At 39.1% G+C, this 26,338-nt stretch overlaps 2 protein-coding genes across 3 annotated transcripts; one reads left to right on the top strand and one right to left on the bottom strand.

The window, feature by feature from the left end:
- The first annotated feature begins 3,258 nt into the window (after positions 1-3,258).
- Positions 3,259-21,582, top strand: LOC145489795 (RING finger protein unkempt homolog). The gene is made up of 13 exons (XM_081468848.1): positions 3,259-3,405; positions 3,485-3,694; positions 3,814-4,082; positions 4,821-4,956; positions 6,677-6,794; positions 7,729-7,813; positions 8,123-8,172; positions 8,685-8,900; positions 9,448-9,525; positions 15,422-15,805; positions 16,616-16,945; positions 17,491-17,652; positions 18,813-21,582. Exons 1-13 carry the CDS (start codon positions 3,299-3,301, stop codon positions 18,987-18,989), a joined length of 2,322 nt encoding a protein of 773 aa, XP_081324974.1. The 5' UTR covers positions 3,259-3,298; the 3' UTR covers positions 18,990-21,582.
- Positions 21,583-21,644: 62 nt separating this feature from the next.
- Positions 21,645-26,337, bottom strand: LOC145489806 (uncharacterized). Of its 2 annotated transcripts, none has more exons than XM_081468861.1 (2): positions 26,317-26,337; positions 21,645-22,864 (listed from the first exon to the last, which is right to left on the bottom strand). In XM_081468861.1, exon 2 carries the CDS (start codon positions 22,836-22,838, stop codon positions 22,110-22,112), a length of 729 nt encoding a protein of 242 aa, XP_081324987.1. In that variant the 5' UTR covers positions 22,839-22,864; positions 26,317-26,337; the 3' UTR covers positions 21,645-22,109. The 2 variants fall into 2 exon arrangements, with proteins under 2 accessions (XP_081324987.1, XP_081324988.1); XM_081468862.1 differs by lacking the exon at positions 26,317-26,337 and adding an exon at positions 22,966-26,306.
- Position 26,338: the final 1 nt, after the last annotated feature.

The following is a 26,338-nucleotide window of genomic DNA, read 5'->3' as shown; positions in this document are numbered from 1 at the left end:
TAAACTGGCATATAATCAGACGGCTGGCACTTCAGACTAACAGCTAGGCAATGAACGCACGTTGCAAACGGCACTTGAAATCATGAAAACCGCGCAGTGACATAAACTTTGAGTGTGCCAATCAAAAAGGCCATATTCGTATTCCCGGTAGTGGACTGGACCTAGCTTGTAACTGAGGCTAATGAGTGGAGTGTTTTCAAATGTAAATAACATTCTTCTCTTTTTAATGATATTCCCCCCGCATGAGCCTTCATTGCAAGCTAGTTCCAGTCCAATACCGAGAATACGAATATGGCCTATTGTGCACACTGTTTTCACACGTGTGGCAAGCGCAGTCTGACGTCATCCAGATTCTTGCTGCTGGTGCAATGGTTACCGTGCTGGATTTATTATTTTTTTTTGCGATTTTTGCGTTTTTCATCACGATGCGCAAAAATAAGTTCTCGCGAAGAAAATTAAAGAGCGCGCAAAAATGTTCTACGCAAAAATTTACTCCACTGGCGAAATTATATATACAAACATCACACGTAGAATCTTGGTGGCATTTATTTCCTGCGCCTTTTAATAACATGCGGACTCTAAAATTCAAAGCTTAATCGACAAATGCGTTTTTCGCTACCGCAAATCAAATGTTCGGTGGCTCCTCCCAGCTTCCGACTACTGCCGAGCACTGTTTCGTTGTCTGAACTGTGCTCAGCGATTTGATTACCGCTCGCTCGGCAGTAGTCGGAAGCTGGGAGAAGCCGCCGAACATTTGATTGACGGTAGCGAAAAACGCATTTGTCGGTTGAGCTTTGAATTGTAGAGTCCGCATGTTATTGAAAGGCGCAGTAAAACTTCTCTTTCGTTCAGAAACAAAACTCAAGGGATATTCATCAAGTGGTAGTGCTGAGCCATTGCCGGAGCAATTAGCCAAACTGGGGCAAGATGTAAATGTTTTGGTAGTCGTACTGAGTACAGTGTTCTACATCTCTTCATGTTGTTTCTCTTGTCGATTGCATGTAAATGTAGTTAAATAAGAAAAATGTTTTAATTCCAATTAAACGCGACTTCGTAAAAGTTAATGCCCAGCAAGAAAAAACAGTTTTTCTCTTATCGCCGCAAAAATCTTGATCCTCTTTTATAGGCCATTTTACAGTTGTGTGCTTAGTCTACTTAGTTACCTGGGTCGGGTTGTTCAAAGGCCGGTTAACGCTAACCCAGGATTAAAAGTTAACCGAAGAATTAATTTTTCTAGTACATGTATAAAAATGACTTTCACTGCTCACGTTTTGGGTAGTTTGAGCTTACTCAAGCTCAAAACTGAAGGACAAACATAATAAACAGAAAACCTCACCGAAAAATTAGATGTCAATATTTTCGTCAGCTGGACACAGTATGACGACATACTAAAAGACCTGAAGACACGATAGGCTCGATTTCCGCCGCTTTCTCCAGTCCGGTCTACGTTCGCGGGAGGAGCGCGGGCTCCGATCCTTTCCCGAACAGCGGCTGGTAATCGAGCCTAAAGACACGATTGATCATCGCAGTTTATATGCACAACTTAAGCAGTTGTGAAATTAAAGCCTGAAAAAAATTTAGGCTTGAACATTTTCAGTTTTTCAAGCTTTAATAATTTCGCAACTGCTCAAGTTGTCTATAGAAACTGCGAAGATCAATCGTGTCTTCAGGTCTTTTAGTATGTCGTGTCTAGTTGACGAAAATATTGACGTCTGAAGGCCACGTTTTCGATCAGGAACTAACATTTCGCTCCTGACTTGAGTACCTTTCCCAATATTCTAACCTCATTAGTCCTCCGTCCTACGGACTTAAAACAACAAATTTATATTTTAACCTCGAATTTCGCAATTGGGTACATCTGTTCATTGCGCCCATCTGTCTCAGGACTAGCTCAAGCTAACTGAAAATATGGCAAACATCTGGCTAAGTTGTGGTCTCATACTGTCGTAAGACAGTTTTTATTCTTTTGTCCACTTCATCTTTTCAAATTTTGTTTAGAGAGAGATCTTCTCCCTTTTACTTCCTCTGGGAGGGGGGCGGTTGATATTTTAAAGGCTGTATGTCATAGTTTTGTTTGTTTCTGAGCACGATTTCCAGAATCTGATAGAAACTAGGAAAGCACATTTTTTGCCATGTTTCTGTCGTGAATGCCGGTTTCCTCTTTGTCACAGAAACAGCAGAAAAAAAGAGTTGCCAGGCCAGAAAAATAAATAAATAAGTAAAAACTAAAACACGGCTACCGGAAATAGTTGGTTTTCGAAACTCCTTTTACCCATAAGTCTCACGCAAATTCTACGCCCATTTCCCAGCGTGGGACGTTATATTTTGAGGTGCATGGACGGTGAGTAGTCGATCGAGGACTATTACATCGAGTTTTCTTGAAATTTTCTCGTGTGCTCCTCGTAGTTGTGTCGCTTTCAGCTTATTAGATTGCTGTTATATTATATTTTCACAGTAGATGATTCAGATTTGGCTGTTGTTGATCAGAACAGGTATGTTGATTTTGCGAAGTGTATTTTATAAATAATTGGCCGAAATTATGCAGGTTTGATTTCCGGTAATTTTGCTTGAATTTTTATTCATCTTTGTTATCCGCTGTTTCTTCTTCTCCTCGTTGTTTCAAGTAGCGAATATCACTGACTTACTGTAGAGCCATCACGACAGTTCTCTTAAATACTCGATTATTTCAGCTAACAATTTATTGTCATCGTTTTTCGTGCAAACTAGTGAACAGGATAGCCAAACTGGTACGCTGTAAAATATGGATTTTGATTTCACGTGAAATTTGATTTTCGAAAAGTAACTGGATTCCGTTGTCAATGATTATGACGGTCTGTAAAACTCTTTTCTTCTGCTGTTCTGATATCTGAGAGGGGGCCGGGTCAATCTGGGGTTCAGCTAGGGGTCAGTTGTCCCAGAGGGTCAATACCGTGTTTTGTCTGAAACAGCTGATGTTGTCTTTCAACGCGATAAATAACAGCAGTCTGAGAAGACTGCTATTACCAAAACTTACTCTAAAAAAATCGATACAAGAGTTTGTAGCCAAGAAAATTTACCTCAGCACTCTTCTTAACAGGCAATCATAGAATCAACATCCAAAATATTTTTTGCTGGGTCTCGGGTCTTTCGCATTGTTTACATACTTCGCCCTATTTGCCGGTTTTTTCTTGAGCCGAAAAGTGAGTCACGTGTCACGCTTAAACCAATCAAATCACTAGCTCAGTACAGCTCCCATGATGCCTTGGTTTGTCTATGTTGTGGTGCGCGCGCGTTTGGTTTTTCACGTCCCCAAAACAACATGTCGTCTTCCGATTCTCTAATGACTTCTCCTAGTACCATCATTTCTTCCGAAAATAAATTAGCTGCCTTTTCTCAAACTCAGCCGGAGAAGCCTTTCCACTACACGTAGGTGTATTTGTGATTTTCTGTGTTTTGCTTCCGCTTATACGTGTTGTCATAATTTTTTTCCTTTCGAATCGTCCAGGTACCTGAAGGAGTTTCGGGTCGAGCAATGTCCACTATTTCTACAGCACAAGTGTACAGCTCACAGACCTTTCACCTGTTTTCACTGGCACTTCATGAATCAAAGAAGGAGGAGACCGAAGAAGAAAAGGGATGGCACTTTTAATTATAGTCCTGATGTTTACTGCACTCAGTACGATGAAACGTCAGGGCTTTGCCCGTCCGGTGATGAGTACGTACCAGGGATTTTTTCTTGCATCTGCCTCGTTTATTTGCGGACTTGAGACGTAATGGTTGTTTATTTGTGGTATGATCGATCAATTGCTGAATAAAGGTGCTTTTCTCTTTCAGTTGTCCCTACTTACACCGTGTAGCTGGCGATGTGGAACGTCGCTACCATCTTCGTTACTACAAAACTGCAACCTGTGTTCACGAGACCGATACTCGAGGATATTGTGTAAAAAATGGTCCACACTGTGCGTTTGCCCATGGACCTCACGATCTGAGACAACCAGTTTATGATATACGAGAATTACAAGCCATAGAAAAGGAGGAAACTGAAGTAGGTCAGGCAGGAATAGAGAATAACAAAGCTGTTCTAGAAGATCCCCGCTGGCAAGGTTTGTGCAGTACTGTACGTTGCTCCAATGTACACAAGTGGTATCCTCATTTACACTTTCTTGGTGATTTGTTCACAACCGTAAAAGATACAGTTTTTGTCATTTCGCGCTGTTATGCATTTTAAAGCCTGCCAAATGAGTTTAACCTTTTAAGACTATGATACGACCTCCAAACAGAGATAAGAGTTTAATTGCGTCGTAGTTCTCTAGAATTTTACTTGACAATCCCGTTGTAAATAAGATTTTCTTTCGTCTCTCCATTAGAACTTCATTTTCGTTCAAAACATGGCGTCTAAATCGCTTCCTTTAAGATAATAAACGCTAATGTCGTGAAAGATTTCTCTTCCGTTTAACAAAGTTGTGGCCTAACAGAGTTATTCATTATTTATGGATTCTGCTATTGTCTTCACGGTTAAAATCTGATCGCTGTTAATCTTTAATCTTCCCCAGTTTGCCTGGGGGAGAGGATTTCCTATATTGTTCTCGATTTCCGTCAAATATTTATGGTTGTTCTCATTCACTGTAGCAGAATTAAGTCCTGGTTGGTAAATAGTAAATACCATTTTACTGCATGTACTGTGGTGTTGGTTGTCTGACTTGATCAAAATTTACCTGTGTGCAGAATATTTTATTGGTGTTTGTGACAAGTAGCAGTAAACAATAAATTCAACTGATAACCTCTTGAACTTGTAAGAAATGCAACATTCTAGTGACATTTCCTTGTTTAATGGTTTTTAGATACCAACTACGTCCTGTCAAATTACAAAACTGAACCATGCAGAAAACCACCAAGACTTTGCAGACAAGGATATGCCTGCCCACATTATCACAATACCAGGGATCGCCGACGCAGTCCAAGAAAATTCCGATATAGGTAAGTCGGCATCAGTTTATGAGCCTGATTTCTTACAGGTCATGCTACGATAAATTCAAGTGTGTTATGATAAATTCAAGTAAAATTCAATATGATAATTTAAGTATAAATTCAAGTGAAAAAGCAGGCATGAGAAATGGAAAATTTCACAATCAGTTGTGCTGGCATTGTGCTTCTTTTATGTATATGAACATCACAGATGCAAATTCCAGCGACCAAAATAAGGTATACTACAACAAAACATAGCTTCATCTTCTCTGGTTCTGTAATATTTCTTGTGCTTTAGTGCATGCATTATGATGTAGCATTTGTTAACAAATGTGAGCAATACTTTCATTTTAGTGCAGAGTGCATAAATGAATTAGGGGGCTATTGTCTGCTAACCTGCTATAATGTAAATATTGATAGTTGATTAATTAATAATATCAGTTAATTGACTAATTAGGATTGCAAAGGGGGTGTGGATGGGGGAGGAACTTGTGTTCACTGCAGAAAATGTAGAGTATCTACATTAATTCTTCTTGAATGTTGTATTTGTTTGAGAAAATCTCATATTCTCCTTGTCGTGGTATGCTCATATGCTGTGTTCAGAGAAAGCATTTTGCAGGTAATCCTTAGGTAGAAGATAAGTTTTTGTTACTGTTGACTACTAGAGGAAGGAATATTAAATGCTGGTACACATGCAAATGTTGCATTCTTTTTCTTGTGGTAGAATATATTTGATGTGTTGAGCACCTTTTATTGTGTAGTGCAGCTTCACATGTTTACTCATCATTTCCATTTTGAATACTGTAAGACTTTTTAACAATTTACAGCAACACCAACTACACACTAAAATGAAAAACAAGGTGTAATTTTACATATTATCTGCATTGAATTTTAACAGTGGGGCCTAAATAAAAAAATGGGGAGATATGCTCTATATTCATCATCTATTTTAGATGTTTAAGAATGTCCTCTGTATAAATATTCACTCCTTTGTTCATTATACACTAGCTGTTGATCAATATTCGAAGTGTTTATAAATTGTATTGTACTAATATCTTGATATCTGTTGTCTCTGTTCAAACACTTCATAAATGTTTTCTTGTTTCCATATGATAACCACTAAATTGACAAAAAATCTTGCAAAATTCTTAAGAACTGTTTCGTTCTGTGCTTGAACAATGAGATTGCTTGGCTTCAAAAAGTGGCACAAATTCAGGCATTATGTAAAAGTGTGTGCTTAAATTTTGTGATCGTGATAAGAGAAAGTCACATTTGGGTGCGAAGTAAAGGGGACACCATTTTGAATACCTTGAAACAAACTACCCAGTTTGAGTCAAGTGCCATGACCAGTTCTTAAATTTGAACAAAAAATATGGGTTTGTTTTGTACACTGTCAAGACATGAAATAGTTTCTATCTGTTTGTAGACACTCAACATGTCCTGCTGAAAATCTGTGAATAATTTTGGCTTCTTGGTTGTTGTATATTCAGTGATGAAACATGATTGCTTTTAGGTTTCTGACTGTTATCTCACATAGTGTGTACTAAGGTAATAACTGTCTGATTAGTAAGAGACTTGTTTTTATTTTCTAGGAGTAATAGTCTCAGCAGTATCCAGTCTATTTGCTCATAGAAACTCAGGGTTATTGGTCAAGTGTTTAGAGAATTCCATTAAAAGCTGATTGCTTTTTAAGTTCAGTGTTTTTCTTCAATTTGCTTTATGTCATTTGCAGATCAACTCCTTGTCCTCATGTTAAGCATGGTGATGAATGGGGTGAGCCAACAAATTGTGAGAGTGGAGATAATTGCCCATATTGTCATACAAGAACAGAGCAGCAATTTCATCCTGAGGTATGCAGCATTGTCAAGCTTAGGTCTTGAAATGTTATGTTGAGTAAACTGCAGGACTTGCAACTAACAGTATCTGACTAGCAAGGTTCTGGTAATGTACACCTTTGATAAATATTCATAACTAACATCAGAGAATAAAAGCAGTAGACTGTAACTACCAAAGTTATTGTGCAACATTAAAATGATCAAATTTATTTAAAATAACTCATAAACAAATCAAATATGTTGATTTTTCTTCTGTTGTTTGTAAAGTTATCTGTTTTCATACATTCTGCCATTAGATACCCCATGATAATGCTCCTTAGGAATTCATGTTAATATACAATGAGTGAGTGAGGAACATTCTTGATAATTTCTGAATACAACAAGATTTAAAATATTTCTCAGATTCTGCAAATTCAGTAGTTAAAATGACTTGACTATTTTCCAGTTCCTTGTTGGTAAAACGAAAACATATGACAGTTTTGGCGGATAAAAAATTTTTGTTGACTAAAGCAGTCACTAGCCATTTGGTTAGTAAGCTAAAATAAAAAAGTCATTCTCTATCCCCAAAAAAGAACTGTGAGTGTTTGTTTAAAGTCAGAGCAATACTTCCACAAGATTTTTGCACCTGACATTTAATGTCATCATATGAGATGACAAAATGACAATTTGACATGGTTGTCCTTTTTAAGCAGAATGTGTTTACTTGAGAGAATCTAACTCTGACTTAATTCAAAACACAATAACCACTGTGCAGGAAATAAAAGATGCTGAGAAATTCAATTTCCTTGTTCAAACACTTTTATAGACATATTATACATGTAGTTGACTTACATATAGGTGTCCTGTTCTTTATGTATACTGGTAATTTCTGGCCCCACTGGTTTGTTTCTTTAGTCTTCATTATGCTGAGTTATTTCAGTGTGTGTCTATTGTTGTGTTCGTTTGCCAGATATACAAGTCAACAAAGTGTAATGATATGCAACAGACTGGATACTGCCCCAGAGGACCCTTCTGTGCTTTTGCTCATGTAGATCGTAAGTATTTGTTGACGATTCAACTCCATGTGCATTTTGCCCTACTTTATAATATGAGTAAATCTTTTTCTGTACACTCGTGGCCTTATTGGTCAACAAAATTAGCTTTAGTGACCACTGCACTGAAACTATCCTCTGGCAGTTTGGGGTTCTTGAATTGGTGTAGGAAGGAAATTTCTTCAATAATGTCAAGTCAGCTGAATCAAATGCCCAATGAATATATTGAAGGTATTTTTGATAATTTCACTTAATGCAGAGGACACAGTATGCATATTGAGATAGTTTTGAGAAAATTTTCATTTTCTGCAGAGGACACAGTTGCCTCCAGAGAAGCTAATGGTGAACAAAGTTTTAGCCAGGTATGTAACTTTAACACACAGTCATAGTGGGGAATATCCACTGCTTGCACAAGCCTTGGAAAGGTCTTTTCTGAATAGATAAGGTGTTATAGACTTGGCAGTAAGGCCTTATGCATCCAATGGTACCAGAAGCACTCATGGTAGAGATGGGATGGTTCTCATGATCAGTTTGGGATAAGCACTCATTAAAAGATAAACACAAAACTGTTTTGATTTCATTATCTTGATCAAAAGTCTCTCCACCTCCCAGTATTGATCAAGGAGAGGAGCCTGGAATATTTCAAGATGTGTGTTGGAAGGCATAAATATAGAATTATTGTTTACTCTCTGCTACTGTGATTGGCATCACTAACCACTGGAATTACTATCCTCCTTCATAAGACAGGGAATGACATAGCCTGTGGCTCTGTTACTCGGAGTCGTAGTTTGCATGACAGAAACTTACCTATTGTTTGTAGAGTGACTAGAAACGTTTTCAACTAACTACAGTTTGTTTTGTCCTGTTTGTTCAGTTTTATTCAATGCCTTCATCACCTCTTAGTCCTGTTGATAATGGAGTTGGTTTGGTATCAAGTTTAGCACAGTCAATCAGCAAGCCCACACGATCCATGTCAACATCATCAGGAGGGTCATACTCAAGTGAACCATCCACTCCTTGTAGTATGTATCCAAAAGCGCCTGGCTCGGAGCGTTCTGAACGAAGTGGGAGTAGAGAAGATGAACAGCAGGTCAGTAGAGAAACTATTATTTTATTCAGGTATTGCTTTATTGGGAAAATGCATAATTCACACTTTTTATGTTAAAGTTACTCCACAACTGTCTACTTTCCAGGAGTGATAATTTCTATTTCCATTCTTTTTATATTGCACACAGTGGATTATTTTCTTTACATTCCCTGATGATGCTGCAGATCAGCGAAAGCTTGCAATTAAAAGAATAACAGTAGCTCAAGGGTTCAGTCCAATTGTCTATTATTACTACTCCAAACAAGACCACTGTCAAAAGCAGTTTGGTTGTGTAAACAATAATACTTGGATTGTTTCTGTCACCATGGGGGGAGAAAGAAACAAATTACCCCAATAACTGTGACAGATTTCTAGCAATTGTTAAATCAAAGTTGTTGTTTTACTTGAATGTTTGCATTGTCAGCATTCTTAATAATTTTGCTTGTCTGAAGGCTCTAGACACCATTAGATATTTAAGAGCATATATCAAATTATTTTATGATAGCAAATGTTTATTTCACGGTTTCCATAAAACTATTTTTGATTCCAGGCCTACCTAAGAAAACAGCTTTTGTCCATTGAAAATGATCCAACTTTAGATGATATGGAGAAAGCCAGAAGAAAGCAGGTATTCTATCTATACTGAGTTCCTATCAAGTCATGTTACAATGATTAATTAACAACAACTCGCTCTCTAATAATATTGTATGAACAAAAAAAAACAAGACAAATCTGGCAGTAAATGGGACCATGGACACTGGGTGCTCCCTGGGATAGCAGCGAGAGTGGGTGGTAGCGACACACCCTGGACAGGTAATTGGGTGGTTAGCGGACACACCCTACAAACAAAGTCGAGCGGTTAGCAGACTCAAACCCCAAAGCATCAACACAGCGTGGGGCGGTTAGCAGACACAAACCCCAAAGCAGAAACTTGGGCAGTTGATGGACACACCCAGTGAATGAATTGGGGTGATAGTGCACTCACCCAGAGAACGAAGCTCCCCAACCTAGCTGCTTAGGTAGCTAAGAATAAGGTGGGGTGAGGGACCCACTCAGCTTGACACAGGTGATAGCTAAGTGGAAGGTGTGCACCCAAATTATGCCCCAAATACTGCCAGGTACCTAGTGACAAATATTAGTGCAACTTTAACAAGGTCTACATTGTCCTGTGGTTTGATCCAAAGTTTGTAGTGGAGTACTATGGGTGGCGGCTAGCTGGGCAGGGACTGCTTGGAGTATTGAAGCAGGTGTCCTGATGTATTGGCTGTAGCAATTGCTGGACCAACGGCCAAGGGTTTGGATAAGCCAAGGGGGCAAGCTGGCCTCTGCAGCAGTAGTTGCAGCCCCGATTCGGAAACTGTGGGATGCATAAGACTCTGTGGCAAAACCCAAGCATTGAAGCTGGAGGCGCAGAATTGAGGTTACTTTGTCCCTGGTGAGAAATTGCCCTGTTGAGAAGAAATAAAGCGGGGTGGAATTGCCTGAAAGCTGGTGAGCCAGGTAACGGCGCATTGCCCGTACTGCACAGACTGAACGGCCAGAAGGAACGATCATAATGGAACAGCCCATGCGGAAGGGATCAGTTTTGGATGATTTTAGTTGCAATGATAAGGAGCCTGCAGAGGTAAAACTGATATCTGAGCAGGACAGGTGTACCAGCGGGTTGAAGTGAACTGAAGATGGTGAGGTGAACTTGCTCGAATGTAAGAAGGCAAAGAAGGCCAGAGTAAAGGCTGACCAGAGCATGAGTTTGTCCTGCGATGCGATTTGAGGGTCATCTGCCAAAGCTCCTTTTAGCTGGCGCATGACTGACATGGTGAAAGGTAGACGGTGGCAAGAGGAGAGTCCAATTGTCTGTTTGATGCCTCGTAGAAGTAAACAACGAAGGGGGCATCTGCAAACGGGTCTGCAAGGCTGTTTTTGATGTGGGCAAACCAGATACCAGCCAGATGCAGCTTAATGGTTGGGAAGCTGACTTGATCAGAGATTCAAGGGGCAAAATAACATAGTTGTAACTCTGATGCAGGGAAGGGGTTCCATTGCCTTGAACAACAAAAGGTAGTATACCTGCGAATTCCAGCGTAGTAGGTGCGACGTGTGGAAGGTGCAATGGTTTGGAACTGCAGAAAGGCTAGGCGACCTGCCAGAGGTTCGGCGCTGAGGGAGGCAGAGTCGTGGGTTCCAAATCTGCCTGCTGGGTGAGTTGACGGAACTGGAACATCTGAAAATGGGACAAAGCATCAGCAATTGAATTGTCTGTACCTTGAATGTGAGAGACAAGAACGGAGAATTGGTGGGATGCAGCGCAAAAGAAGATTGAATGAACAAGGTGCATAAGGAGGGTGTCATGAGAAGAACCCTTTGCCCAAATGTCCATGACTGATTGGTTATCACAGTGGAATAGCAGTTTCTTTCCCCTCCAAAGTGGACCCCACAGGAGGCAGGCAAGAGCTATGGGGTAGAGCTCCTTTCACTGGATGGAGCGATCAGACAGGTTGGAGGGCCAGGAACTGTTCAGCCATTGACCTTGAAAGTAGATGCCAAAACCAAGACCTCCAGATGCATTGAAGAGCTCAAGATCAGGAGATCTTGACCAAAAGGGTCAATCAAGCACTGTAGGAATATGCGACAAGCTGGGATGATTTGACAGGCTAAGTTAAGTTTACCAATAAGGGAGAGAAGTTCTCTTTTAACACACTTTTTCTGAGAAGACCAGGTATGAAGTTCAGTCATGAGCTCCGAGAGTTTATCAGGAGGTAAGGAGCATTCCATGAGATTGGAATCAATCAATATGCCAAGGAACACCAGACGAGAGGTTGGACCCTCCAGCTTGTTGGGGGCCAAGGGAATGCCCAGGTGGTCAGCAGTTTTAACCATGAAGTCGACTTGAGATGCGCATAGTGGTGACGATGGAGGACCTACGGTTAAGTAATCATCGAGGTAGTACATGAGGGCAGAGATAGCGTAATTGTGCTTAAGTATCCACTCAAAGGCATCAGTTAAACAGTTAAATAGGAACGGCGAGGAACGGAGCCCAAAAGGCAGGCGGAGATCCACATAGAATTTGCCTTGCCAGTGCATGCTAAGGAGGTCCCAGTCACTGGGGGACACAGGACAGAGATGAAAAGCATGCTCAAGGTCAAGCTTAGCCATGAGAGCACCAGTGCCAAATGAGGATACTAAGGCTAGGGCGTGATCAAAGGTAGCATAGTGTGACGTGTAATCCTCTTTAGAGATAAAATTGTTGATGGACGAACCACAAGGGGAAGAGAGATCCATGATAATACGCCAGGAGCCATCCTTTTTGGGAACAAGGCCTAAAGGTGAGCATTGAAGGGTTGGAAGGGGAGGAGATGAGAAGGGGCCTGCTGTGTGGCCTCTACTAACCTCTTTCATCAGCACCTCAGTGACTGCATTGGGGTGAAGGAGAGTAGATTTTAAATTCGGGGTGATTCTGTGTTAGTGTGGACCCTTACAGCCAAGGCAACAGCCAAACTGGAGATCATAGACCAGATCTGAAGCAAATTGACGGTCAGGGTGATCCATAAGCTCTTGAGCCAGGTTGGGGATGCAAACAGGGGTTGATGGAGAAAGGTGGGGAAGACTGGATGGCACGTTGTTAGACTCCTTTACGGCACTGGGTACTGGGATGGGTTCCACCGCAACCTTGGCTCTGCACATGTGCAGAAATTGGCAGTTGACGCGATGGCAGAAACAAGGGTTGAAATCACAGCAGGTGAGGTTTGGTGAAGGGGCTGAGAGGGTGGCCTGCAGGATGGTGATGGATGGCTTAGGTGTGCTGGGTTGGGAGGAGGTTGAACTAGTGGTAAATGGTGGAGCGTGGGCTGGGGAGCGATGAAAGGACTGGTTGGCCTGGGAACGAGGGGGGCAATTGATGGTGCGATGGCTGTAGGAGTGACAAGTGATGCCGAAGGGAGCGTTTCCTCTTTTAAGATGTCATTGTAGCGTTGGTTGTTTATTTTTTCCCAAGCCAATGATGGGTTGGAAGCAGCCATGTAGCGGAAGGCAGTATCATGCATAATCCATGTGGATGCTCTAAATTTCCTGCTGAACTTACATATCTGGTCCTGGTATGCAAGGAGGTCAGGGGTGAAGAGAGGGAAGTGGTGAAGGACTGTTTGAAGGTAGATATTCCAGGCCTCCAACCAGGAATGAAGTCCGTCCACCAGTCGTTTGCAGTGATGTGAGGGGACTGTGGCCAAGGCTGAGGAATCTTGAGGAAACACTGTACACTAGCCAAGGAAAAAATAGCTGACGTGCCTAGCGTGCTGCTTGTGCAAAGACTGGTGTAGCATAACATGTTCCTGAGTACTGTTTGTTGAGACCGGATATGCAACAGATAGTAAAACTGATAACGTAAGATGAGCACACAATAGTAATGGATAGGATTAATACCATTGACATGAGCCTTAATTGTTGATAAGGATACCAAGACAACATAGCTAGTAGTGTCCATTGTTTATGGTATCAAGTTCCTTGGCATGTTCGTAATGCACTTATACAATAACAGAATAGCATCTCTGTGGCTGAGACATATCGATAGACAGTAATAATAAGTTCTTGTGGTTAACTATACTTTGCACATAAAGTTTACATTTAGTTTGGGCATTAACTTTCTAAAGAATGCTTGAGAATTTAATTGTGGGGTCACTTAGAGAGTTCAATTACAGTAAGATGTTTCAAATAGTATTCAAAATGTTACTGTCCTATGAATAGACTTTTGGTAAATAACTTTTACACTTATTGCTCAACTTTAGCCCATTGATGCCTGTACCGTCTGTAACTGCCTGTGCGAAAAACTCCTCCATTTCCCTGTGCCACCCATAACTGCCCGAAAAAAAAGCACGTGGGGACAATTGTCTTTCCTACCCTTGCTGAAGATTTTTTGGTTCTCCTATTGTTGTATTGTTCTTGAGGACAAATAAATCAATCAGAATGGACTTTCAGAGCATATTTTTAGAGGACTTTAGGGGTCCTAGAAAGACAGTTTTTCTTCTTAAAATTGCGCGCTCGAAAAGTGCAGGTAATCATGGTGCGTTGCAGGCCAAATCTGAAAACTTCCAAGGTCTTGTTTTCATTCCTAACACGGATAAATTACTGCTTTGGGCTTTAACATAGAAAGGAAAAATACAAATCAATGTTCAAGTGGCCTCAGAATGGAGGATCAAGGAGTACAGAGTCCTCAAAACTTTCTGGTGAAGAAGTGTTTCTTCCTACAACCGCTGAGAAAACATGAAGATCGGAGCACTTTCAAGTAAGTTTTGACGACAGATCGCAGGTTTAATGCAGCTTTTCGGACTTCAGAACAAACGTGGTAATGTACATTATTACTTCAAAGTTGAATTCAACTTTTGGAACGATTGGTAAAGCCATGGGCGTTAAAATGACTGCAAAAGCAGTCGGCAAAAACTCAAGCTTTCATGTTAGCGTGAAGAATAATTTGAACATGCGGTCATGCAGCGAAGCACGTCTGTGAAATTTTGAACAATTTTGTGCTTTTAAATAGGTTTCTTCGCCTCAGCTTGAATGAAAATTTATTGTTATTGAGCTTCCTTTCACATTTCTTTCATTTGGTTCCCTGTATTTGGGAATTTTAGGTTTTAAAAGTGAACAGTAACTTGCACACTGGATTTCTGAATATTTAATTTATGGCGACCTCCAGGCGCTTTGTTTATTTAGTTTATTCGCTTTGTTCAAATATTTTTTGGAGTCTTATTCAGCTACTACAGAACAACTGAGAAAAGAACTAAATGGCCACTGATTTAACACAGTTGAAATATGACTGATCTCAAAATAATTGGCTTGTTTTTGTCGTCTTTTTGATTTACGACTTTCATCCTTCTTTCACAGCGCTGTAATATTTTGTCGCACGGCGAAGAAATTACTCGATTTCTTGTTTTCAGATTGATTTTTACATGAGTTCTTCGCTTTTATTTTTTGTTGTTTTCTCAAATGTTAGCCATTATAGTACAAGAATTCAATTTTGTTTTATTTGGTTTTGTTTTTGTCCTCCAAAGTCAATAATTAACTTATTTTCGCAAAGTCAATTTTCTCAGCTTCTGTGGGACATTTTGTCACACAGTAAAGAAATAATATAATTTCTTGTTTTCTCATCAGTTTTACACATTAGGTTGAGTTCTTTTTGCTAGTATTTTTTAATATTTTGACTCTTCATTTATTCAACTTTAAATAAACAATGTCTTGAAACCTGATCTTGTGTCTGTGGTTACTGCGCATATGGTTTATTTTCTTGCTTTTGCTCGCTCTGAAATATTTCACAAAACACTAGGGAGTTAGGGGTGGGTCACGGGCAATTTCATTCAGGCGTCAATGGGTTAAGCGGAATCTGTCTTAGTCATCTTGGCTAGAGGGGTAAAATCAACACACCTGGCCAGTTGGTCAAAAGGTGGACAACGCTATCCACCAGATAAATCAAGACAGTACCCTCCTTGTTGTCCTGCTGTGAAAGCTTAAGCTTGGTGATTTTTTCCCATTCATTCCAGAACATAGTTGGAACAAGACAGCTATTTTCCATTTCCAGTTCTGCCTCATCAAATCTCTCCTCGGTATCTGCCAATGCTCCGCCATTCTATCCTGCAGCTGACACAGTAGAGTCTGTGGTAGAGAGTGCACTAGATGACCTTAACCTTGATGACTTTGATGTCACTGAATTAGAGAAGGAGCTTAATAATGCCTCTCCAGTGTCATCAACACTAGGAGATTCCTTGTCAGCACTGAACATTACTCCAATGTGCTCAGCACCTGTTACAATTCCGGGATCTGCTGAAGCAGGCTCACCCCAACCATTCACACAGTCACCCACCTCACCATTAGGACAGTTTTCTTCTTCTTATAGCTCTACGTCACAGTTAATGTCTGGACAAAAGGTAATGCTTTAAGAACATTTTTATATTATTTACTATTTAGGACTTTTTAGATGTGACCTGTGTTGCACCATTAATAATCAATAGTATTTTTTTAATTTTTTATTTGGTACTGAAAAATGCCCCACAATACAATAAACCAGGAGGAAATTTGTGTAAGATCACTGGTTTTAAAAGAACTGTGCATTACATTATATATAATAAATGCACATTAGCTGAGAGACTTTCTGCTACAAATTAATGGGACTATAGCACAGTACTTAATCTGCAAGTCACTTTTGTTGTCAGATGGAGAGAAACTTCAAATTGATTTATTAATAATAAAGTAATATGATGATGAGGGCCAGCTTCTCATAGGCTGGGCAATTCTTTCCACTGGACAAATCACAATCTGTCTTACATTTGTAGAATATATTTGTTTTGCTTTTGTCCAAAATGGCTAGTGTTATCCAGCTTTAGAAAAACCAGAGCCAGGAAAATAGAAGCTACTCGTTAAGAAGTACATAAAATTGGAACAGATTGAAGTGTATGTAAACATGTAATTTCTATTTGTGTCCTTTCAAAATGCAAATCAAAAGTGTAAACTGTAGTTACTTAGAATCTGTTTTGGGCTTACAAAACCAAGGGTTTTTAGTTTGGTTGTATTTTTTGCTGCTGTTATTGTTGTTTCCATGATTTAGATTGTTTTTAAGACTTCTGTGAATGCTCAGAGTGTCAAGTGTGGCTGGTTTTGGTACCGACACTTCGTCAGGAACTGTTTTGATTTGTACTCTTTATTTGTTGTCACAGCATGGCATTTTGTGTGTTCCATAGGGCTCCAATCCATACCGTGCCAGTCCATTAGTAAGAGGCAGCAACCTACATTCATCTGTACTGGATCCACTTACAGCTCAACTCCATTCACCCAAATCACTTGGCTCTCCCCAATTGTCCTCTCCCTTGGGTCTCAGCAACAGTTCAAGTGAAATTCAGCGACTAAGTGAAGATCTCATGGCTGCCAAGACCAAGTTGGCATCATGGGAAGAGTCGTGGGCTCAAGCCAAGCAGGCTTGTGATGCTTGGAAAAAGGAAGCTGAAGAATCAGCTAAAAAGGCAAAAGAAGCAGAACAAGATAAATTAGAAGCTATTATGAAAAAGGATGAGGTAAACAGATGAATAAAATTTTAAGATTTACATGTGATTTATCTTTTTAGGGAAATAATGGAGCTCAATTTGTGCAGATTTTTATGATACGTCATCTTGATTTTTCATCCAAGATGAATAAATCTGTCCGAGAAATCAACTGGGTTATAAAAAGATTACTTACACTGATGCTTTATTGACAACTCCATACTCTCAAGGGAGTGCTAAACACAAAGGTTTCAACTCCTCATGTGTCAACTTTCCTGTGCTGATGTAAACACCTGTCTCTCCAAAGTTACATATTACAAAATACATACCGGTTTATTAGGAAGAATTCAGGATGAAGTTAAGGATGTTTTTGGAGAAAATGCAGACATTTTTTGTTTTGTAATTTTTTGTACAAATGTAGTTTTGTAAAGGTCAGGAACCTTGTTAATTTAAAACCAATTCAAACTTAATTTAAACATTTGTGTTGAAAAATAAAAACAGTTCTCAAGAAGATGGAGTTCTATAAAGAAAGAAAGGAAACATGTAGAAACTCTGTTGATATGATGCTTCTGTTATAGGTTGAATCTCAAATGGCAAGCTTAAAACAAGAAATTGAAGAAATTAAAGGTGACCCTCACCTTCACATACTAAACACAGTGGAAGACATAAGGGATCTACCACTGTTAAAAATGAAACAGATTCATCGACAGCTTAGTTCAGATTTAGACAAATTAAATCAGGTAGGTGGTCATGACAACAGGTAAAACCTTAAGCAGATAACTTGACTTTCAATGATCTGTCTAGGTTTGCACAGTCATTAGGAATCGTAACACGTCAAAAATACACTGTGTTGAAGTTTTTACTCTTCTGCAGTCTGCGTCTAAGTAATTGAAGTGTTCTACTTGAAAATAAATATATGTACAACTTTTATAAACCTACAAAGGTTTCAGAGTTAGCTGGATTTTTAATTCTGGTACCAATATCATGGGCCCAGGGCTTGAAATAATTGTGACTGTTAATAAAACCAAAACTTTTTCCTTGATGACTAAAATTCTGGTTTAGTCACAACTCTGGTGATGTATTGAGCTCTGAGAAATTAAAGGTATCAATGAGAGACAATTTCCTAACAATTATTGTTTTGCTTTTTCTGCAAAAAGAGTGGGTCAAATCACATTAATGGGCCATTCCCTGTATGAGATATGCCTGCAGGAAATCATGGTAGTTGTACTCATCATCTTGGACTGGATATTTGTCTTGATGAATACAACTACGATTCCCTGAATGAATACAGCTGATTCCCTGTAGGCACATCTCTTAGAAGGAATAGGCCATGTTCTATACATCAATATTCTAACATGGCTCTGAGGCTTTCAGGTCAAAATTTCAAACTTTCTAAGTTTCTCTTGTCCCTCAATTCCCAAAGGACTCTTGGATAGAAAGAAAACAACACCAAATATAGGCGTCTTTCCCAAAAGCCTCGGAGCTGTGTTAGAATATTGATATATCAAACATGGCCTATTAGCCATTGAGTCTGTTTAGCTTCAAGTGTCAATTTCAAACTACAAGTTTTGCAACATCACAGCACATTAACCCAATTATTGCAGGGGCAGAGTTTTATAGAAAGGTTGCCATGTTTGATTCCTTGTGTACACTCACTTGAAACATGAAGTCAGCATTAGATGCTATCCACCAGAACCACATCTCTCTTTAGACTTTCTCTTATATCGCTATGTTGACTAGGACCACCAAGTATGTAAACAAAAAGAACTACAATGTTGATGGTATCTCTGAGAATTGCAACCCGGGACAGTCATATCATGTACGAACATATAGTATGTAGACTATTTGTGAATAATTTTAATATTTAAATGTACAGATTCCTTTTTACTTTCTTTTTCAGGTGATGTACAGTAGAGTAGCTTTAATTTGCAGTCTTTGTGAAGAACAACAGAGATGTGTTATGACAGCGCCATGTTTACATTGTACAATGTGTGAGGCCTGCGCTTCACAGAGATTGGAATGCCCAACATGTCATGTTCAAATTGCACAAAAAACCTTGATAAATATACCTATTTGAGGACGTAATATATTGCAGTTAGGCAGCGTTTAGCCTGTTTTCAATTCCCTGTTAGGACTTGATATGATGTTTAAAAATCTATGAATTTAGCTTTTAAGGTATAATTATAATGCATATATTATTCAAAGAATATTTCTTAGGGATTACGAATGCTTGTTTCATCGTCAAATTATTATTATTAATATTATTATTTCCTTTCAAGTAATGAATTTATTGTGAACTTGGAGGTCGAAGCATTTTGTGCTGGATGTACATTATTCAGTGTATTTATCAGCACTTCTTATTCTAAGGATTCCAGAATAAATGTCAAATATAAGTTGTCCATTGCAATGGCAGACTGAAACAAAGAAATTAAACAGCTGTCAGGTCACAACGAATCACAGTTGTGGGATTCAAATCCTTTGACACACTTCTTACCTTATCCCTGTCCTTGTTCTTCTCATTTATTTTTTTGTTGTTGTTCTTACTTACTTCAGTTTTGCAAAACATTGGAGAATGCAAATCAGCGATAGTGAAATTGAACGTTTTGATGACTCCAACCTAATAATGATGACATGGAGTTATTGAAACATCATTCCATTTTACTATCGCTGATTTTTATACTTCCTCTTTATTTTAGAATGTTGTCTCTGCTTCATTTAACTGGTGACTAGACATATTCATATAGTAGGGGAATACAAAATTGGTAATTTTTGGGGTGTGAGTTGTGTTAGAAAGAGGAGGACATCTCTGTGAAGAGATTAACAATGTTATGTAATGATCTCTCAATTTGAACAGGTCATAATATTTGAGAAATTTATTTATCATATTGGTACTTGTAGATGTTTTAAAATTATTCTAGGGTTTCTTTTGCGCCCTACTCAAGGTGAGTAACCTCTTTCACCTAATACAAGTTACTCTACCTTTTACTTTTAGTATACTGTTTATTATGCATAGAGAAATGGTTATACCATGCAGTGTATGTTTGGGAGAATGGGAAAAACTGCATGGCTGTTTCCAACTACATTATGTTTCAAGTTCAGATTTTTAAATATTAACACATTCCTAAAACTCTATACAAACAAGGAAGGAAATCAATTAAGTTGCTCAAAATATATAGTGTTGCCATAGGGTACTTGGTATCTGGTCTATTTCATGTCACTAATCCCCTGCCCTCTTCAATACTCCTGTCTCGTACCAGTAATCCCACTAGAGAAGATTCCTGTCCAGTATTACTATGACATGATAAGAATAGTTACCACAGAAATATCCCTGGTTTTCAGAAATGAGAAATGAAACACGAAAGACCATGTATGACTGTATTTCCAAACACTGAGAAGAGAGTTGAAAATACCATTTGAAGTGGAGTATTTTTGACAAAATTTGGGGTGTTTTGGAAATGTGGTCAAACACTGTCTTGAGTGTTTGATGTATGACCGTATATCTTCTTAATCGAAAGTAACACTAAGGAGAAAGCTGAGAAATAAAATCACGAAAGTCTCTGCAAGCTATAAGCATGGCTTAAGGTGGCTGAACACAGTTTTTGATACCTGTGTTTCAGTCACCTTTTTCTCTAAAATCTTTGATCCCTCGGTCATCAAAAATGGCAGCAAGCAAGTTAACAACACTGTTGATGGTGAAGCGGACATATATGCCAATGGCTTGGCAACATGAATAAATATAAACAGGCCTTTAAAATCGGTTTTGTTTATTTTGTAGAAAATCTAGTCATTAGGTTTTCTTTGTAATTTGCATGCAACAAGCTTGTAACGATTCTCACAAGTTAACACCATTTTGCTAATAATTAAACAGAAATCTTTAATTATCCCTTGTTGAAGGTTCACTGGAATATCTAGAATTTCCTTTGTTAACGTTCAATTATTTTCAACACTCCAGTTACTTATTTCTTAAAGTATTTTCAAGCCAAATTTCGTGAAATTCTAATGAGTGGTTCTCGAGAAATAAGCGTATTTCCGAGAGTCCAATTTTTCATTCAATTGCAATTTTTTTACTATGCATGCGCTGCATTTAACTGGATTCTTTCAGTAACAAAGAAAAAGCTGAGAATTGCAAGGTTCTTTGCATCATTACCTTTTCTAACATATCTTTGTAATAAAAGACTAAAACCATCAACACTGCATTCAATTATAGAGAAAAATAGCACAAATAGTGTGGGTGTTGAGTAAATAAAATGATCTCTCTATTGACGGCATGTTTGTTTTTTGCAATCTGTGTGCATGCACTGAATTGTATCAGCAAAAATGCGTTCAAAATCTGTGTTCGGCCACCTTAACTGATTGTAAGCTTAATTTAACGCAATTTCAGAACAAAACTAATCACCACACCCTAAATTGTATTTACTTCTGAAATGCTAAAATCACAACAACATTAAAAACTCATTTGGGGGCTAAAAAGAAAAAGAAATTCCCTACACTTCACCTCCAATATTTTTTACGTCTTTCTTCCTGAATGTAGTGACTTTTATGAGCCTTAAAAGGTTTCCATCACTCGTCCTGTTTCAGCTTAACCCTATGACACACCTTGTCACAGCTGTGCAGCAGTTTTGACAGTTATGCACCCATACCTAACATTTCTGCATGGCTGTTTAGAAAACCACTGTCAAATGTTTCCTGAAACTGTGAAAAATTTCCAAAGCTAACATGAAGAGAAATGTGCAAGTTTTGACTGCAAGATTGACTTTATTAATGTACAATAATGTTCTAGTGTAATTTACACTAATTAGGTGTTGACAATAAAAAAGAAATAAAGATCAAAAATAACACTCAATACAAAAACAACAACAACAATATAAAATTACTAGTTATTAATTTCTAGTGAGAATTTTTTTTAAATTTAATAAATAACGTGAAAAATATTTGTGGGCTATGTACAGCATAGTTGAATAATAAATTAAGAATAAAATATAAAAAAATAAAAATAAAACGTTACTAGCTATTAATTTCTAATGACAACTTTAAGTTTAAAAATAATGTTACAAAGTAAGTACAAAATATTGGTGGACTAGCTACACATACTGACGGCAGCAGTTGAAATCAGAACACAACCAATCATCATCATCATCAGAACCAAGTAGTCAAAGGTAAAGAGCACCTGTCGTGCTAAAATTACTCACTCTGGAGTCTACTCTGGACTCACGCTTGGTAATTTCTCATCGCAAGATTTGCTGAGGGCTTCAGCATTTGACTTCAGAGACTTCAATAAAGCCTCGTCACATTTTCCATCCTTACTCAGCTCTTCCATCATGGAAATAATATTACCAAGTGCCAAAATATTCTCATTGCCTGCACTCTTTACCTGGGCTATTGTTTCTTTGACTTTTTCGACTTCTTGCTTCAACACATCTGCATTAATGAAAAGTTCCCCGTCATTTAAAGCTTTATGCATCTCTTCTTTGATGTAACCAAGTAAACCCCAAGTGATATCCTTTACAAGTGTGCTTGCTCCTTGGAGTGCTCTCTCGATGGTGCTATCCACAGCATTGCTGCTTTCCCTCTTGTTCTCTTCTTGCTTTTGACGTTCAGCTACTACAGCTTCCAGTGCTTTAAGCATGCCATCTGCTTGGACTTCATCATTCAGAGCTGTCAGTGTGTCATGAGCGCTACTGGCTTGCATGTTGCCCTTCTTGAAGTCTGCTTGTTCCATGGCAGTGCTCATACGCTTCAGAGTTTTTAGGTAGAAGGAAAGATTCCATCTTGTTTCAGTGCCAAAAATATTAATTTTTGCTGCTTGATCTCTAGCACCCTCCCTAGTGTTGAAGACTTTAGCAGAAAGGCTTGCCAGTGACAGTTTTAATCCATTATAGCACTCAAAAAGGGTGTTCAGTGCCTTTAATAACTGCTCAAATGCCATGTGAAGCTTGGGATTCAGTAGAAACTCTGAAAATTTCAACAAAGTGAAATACATACATGAACTTTTTGCAAATGATTTCCAATTTCTTGTCTTGAATTTGAATATGATTAAATTCAACATCTCAAACCCTATAATTTCCCAGTTGAGAAACTGGAGTTGAAAATGATGAAGAGGTTGCATGTTAGGTTGCATTCCTAAGGGATGATCTGGATCAGGCTTTATGATCTCAGATCATTTGGACCATGGCGTACCATAGGGATTTACTATTGTTTCAGGATCAGTTGCCTGAAGTGCTTCAATGATTAAATTGAAAAGGAAACTCAGAGCAGTCTCTTGCTATCAATGTGGAACCCCTTTCAGATCAGAATTGTTACTCCCAGGTACAGCTTGAACAACTCTTACACTTTTCACATCCTCTCCCTCTCTTAACTATGATGTGAATCCATCACTTGACAGACCAATCTCATCCCCAGAGCCTGCATGTATTTGGTCAGCAGTGACTGAAAGCCCAGTGCTCTGGATAAAGTAGAAGACCAGAACCAGAAAATCCTGGCTCCATTTTCATTGTGTGCATGGGTTCAGTTTTAATAATGGTTTCTGAACATGTGTAGAGCAAGTGCCTGCTGCAGCTAATGCTGGCTTATGCTTAAGGGGCGGGGTGGGGGGGTCAGAACCTCTCACTTCCCATACCCTGCTCTCCTGCTTCCCATACCCTTATCTCCCAAGCGTACATGGGGTGGGGTTCTCATGGGCCAAAAAATTAGATTGTGTTAACTGTAGGTACTGTTAGCTGACACTATCCACCAATAAAACAACAGACAATCGGTCGATACAGTAGTGGTCAACCCCGAGCCAATACATGACCAATGTATCAGCCAACAGTCGGTCAAGTGTCGGTTGAGTATAAGACATAGTTGAGTGTAGGGTTGGGTATCCATCGAGTATCAGTCCATACATCAGCCAATATGTTTGCCAGTCAAGTGTTGGTCAAGTAAGGACCCAAATTTGATCAGCATTCAACTGATACTCAACCATAACTTGACCAACTGTTGGCTGATATATTGGCCGTGTATCAGCCAAGTGTCAAGCAATACTTGGTCCACGTATCGACCCAGTGTCAGTCAATATATTGGTTGACAGTGCTGGCCTACAGTAAACATGATCCAAAAAATTTAAGTCAAGTATAAAAAGGATGAGGGTGCTTGTCATACTTTTTAGGGGTTAAAAAGGCAGCTTTGGTACCTCTTAGGGTATTCAGCCCCAAAAGGTCCACAGCAGGAGCTTTTATGGTAAATTTTAGGGTATAATGAGCTGAAAAAAAAAAATGAAAAGAGATATTTGATAATCAACTGAATTTTAATTTTGGCCCAGAATTGGTTCCTCTTAGGGGCAAAAAAAAAATTTCAAGCCATGCCCACAAAACAGGATCTTGGTACCTCCCTGGGGTTCTTTTTCGAAATCTCAGACAAGCACCCTAATCCTTTTTATATGGGAGTTCCCCCACCCCCCAGGAATTATGATGCTGAACTGGAATTTCTTGGGAGTTGAGGGGTTCAAACCAAACAACCTTTCATGAGGAGAGTACAAAGATTTTCTAGAATAACACATCCCAGACTTCAGACAATAAGAAAGAGTCTTTCAGCTCCTTTTAATTTCTGTATGTCATACTATATGGGAACTAAAAATGTAGCAGGTTGCAATGGAAAACAAGTGACTATATTGTGAACACACTTATCTTGAAATAAACTTTAATGTGGGGGTATCCAAATGAGCGTAGCCTGCAATACAGGCGTATTTTGGCGAGTGAGTACATTTGACAAAGTGAGCACCATCTTGGATTTAAACTTGGAAGAGGTCTAGGGAGAGATGAAAAAGTGTCCTTGGGAGTAGGAGTGAGGCTGAAAGAGGAGTAAGGGATCAGGAGAGGAGGAGGGGAAGGAAAAATATGCCTGCCAGCAGTCATTGTTTGTTTGAGAGATGCCATTTGTAAAGGAACAGAGTCTGTGATTGGTGCAGCATGGAGCTAATAGATTGATGCCTACCAATAAACTGTAAATCGATATATTGGAGTCACACAGACAATCAAGTCATCATGGATTAACACCACTATGAAACATTATTGAAACTCTGTAATGCACTGCAGACATTTTTGCGTTTCTTACGCAAATAATCGTTACTGTTGTTAGTGCAAGGGATTCACATCTGGATCACTCTTCACTAGCACAGACTGTACAGTAAAACCAGATTAGGCAGTAAATTCTCCCCTCTTCCAAAAAAAAAATTGTTTGTTTCAAAGGTATGTTTGCTGCTTAAATCAGTGTGCTTGTCAAAGATGTGTTGGTAAGATGCAAAATTTCCTGTCAGAGTGGGTTGGAGACACGATTAGAAAATCGCAGAGAATCATGCACAAATGGCGTAACCAGCTTAACTACATATTTTGGCTAGTACAACTCCAAAATCAATCCTGCCGTTTCAATGACTTGAAAGATTCTCAGACGAAGAATGGCTTTGTTTGCCAACTTTTCAAAACTTCACGTCATATTCTCACTGATGTTTGGTATCATTTGGACTCTGCATGTGTTTTTGATTTTAATGGGAATTGAATCTTAGCTTTTAGTTCATTTTCACAAACTGGTTGATCATTTCCGGAAGATCAGTGAACCATAACTGATTAGGGGGTGTTTCATGTTTCCATAGCCCGTGTGAGCAGATGTTTTTTCCCCACCTTCTGCCCCCACCGCCTCCCCGCACACTTTTCCTAAGCCAACATGGTGGCGAATTTACTCAATCACCAGCTAATACCGACAACTCATGAAACCACGGAAAACACCTGCACTGCAGGCTAAATGAGCTTAAAAGTTGCGCTGCAAGTTTGTCACTTAATGCACCTCTAATATCACAGAATAAACTCTGATGAACGCTCTGATTGGTACACAAGAAACCCTCAAAATTATGCTGCTCATGCAACAATTTGCACATTCCAACACGTCAGCTCGCACTATCACTTGCACTGTTTACATCCGTATGGACCATTCCATTTTTTATCCACCCCCTCCTCCGCTGTTGACGAAATTTTCTGATAGGGTAAAAGGGAAGGTCGAAATTTCTTAAGGTCATGGTCCGTAGGCGTAATTTACCGAGGGGTATAACGAATAAGTCGAAAATTTCTGAAGGTCACGAGGACGCTTTTGAGATTTTCTGACAAGGTTAATTACCTTTTTTCTGAGGGGTCTTGAAAACCTTTGATCTTTTTCTTAGGGGGTTGGCAGGGGGTTGATCTTTTTCTTAGGGGGTGATCTGAATCAGGATCAGTGATCCAAGACCACTAGAATCATAGGTCATAAGGAGCCGGTTCCTTTGATGCACCATGATCCGAGTGATCTTGGATCACTGATCACGCTGATGCAACATTACGCCCTGTCTCACTATTTAGTCTAGTGTTTGTTAAATCAAACTGTACAGATTAACTTAAGCCTACCTTCGTATGGATACTAGCCTGG

This window comes from Orbicella franksi, chromosome 6, assembly GCF_964199315.1.
Source record: "Orbicella franksi chromosome 6, jaOrbFran1.1, whole genome shotgun sequence".
Taxonomy (NCBI): Eukaryota; Metazoa; Cnidaria; class Anthozoa; order Scleractinia; family Merulinidae; genus Orbicella; species Orbicella franksi.
Note: the sequence above shows the minus strand (reverse complement) of the source record. Positions and strands in the feature narration are given on the sequence as shown.

Excerpts from the sequence above, each read along its gene's own strand:
- LOC145489806 (XM_081468861.1), bottom strand. The coding sequence starts at position 22,838 with ATGGCATTTGAGCAGTTATTAAAGGCACTGAACACCCTTTTTGAGTGC.
- LOC145489795 (XM_081468848.1), top strand. The coding sequence starts at position 3,299 with ATGTCGTCTTCCGATTCTCTAATGACTTCTCCTAGTACCATCATTTCT. Across the intron at positions 7,814-8,122 it reads TGCTTTTGCTCATGTAGATC|AGGACACAGTTGCCTCCAGA; the intron begins GTAAGTATTTGT and ends CATTTTCTGCAG. Across the intron at positions 8,173-8,684 it reads GTGAACAAAGTTTTAGCCAG|TTTTATTCAATGCCTTCATC; the intron begins GTATGTAACTTT and ends CTGTTTGTTCAG.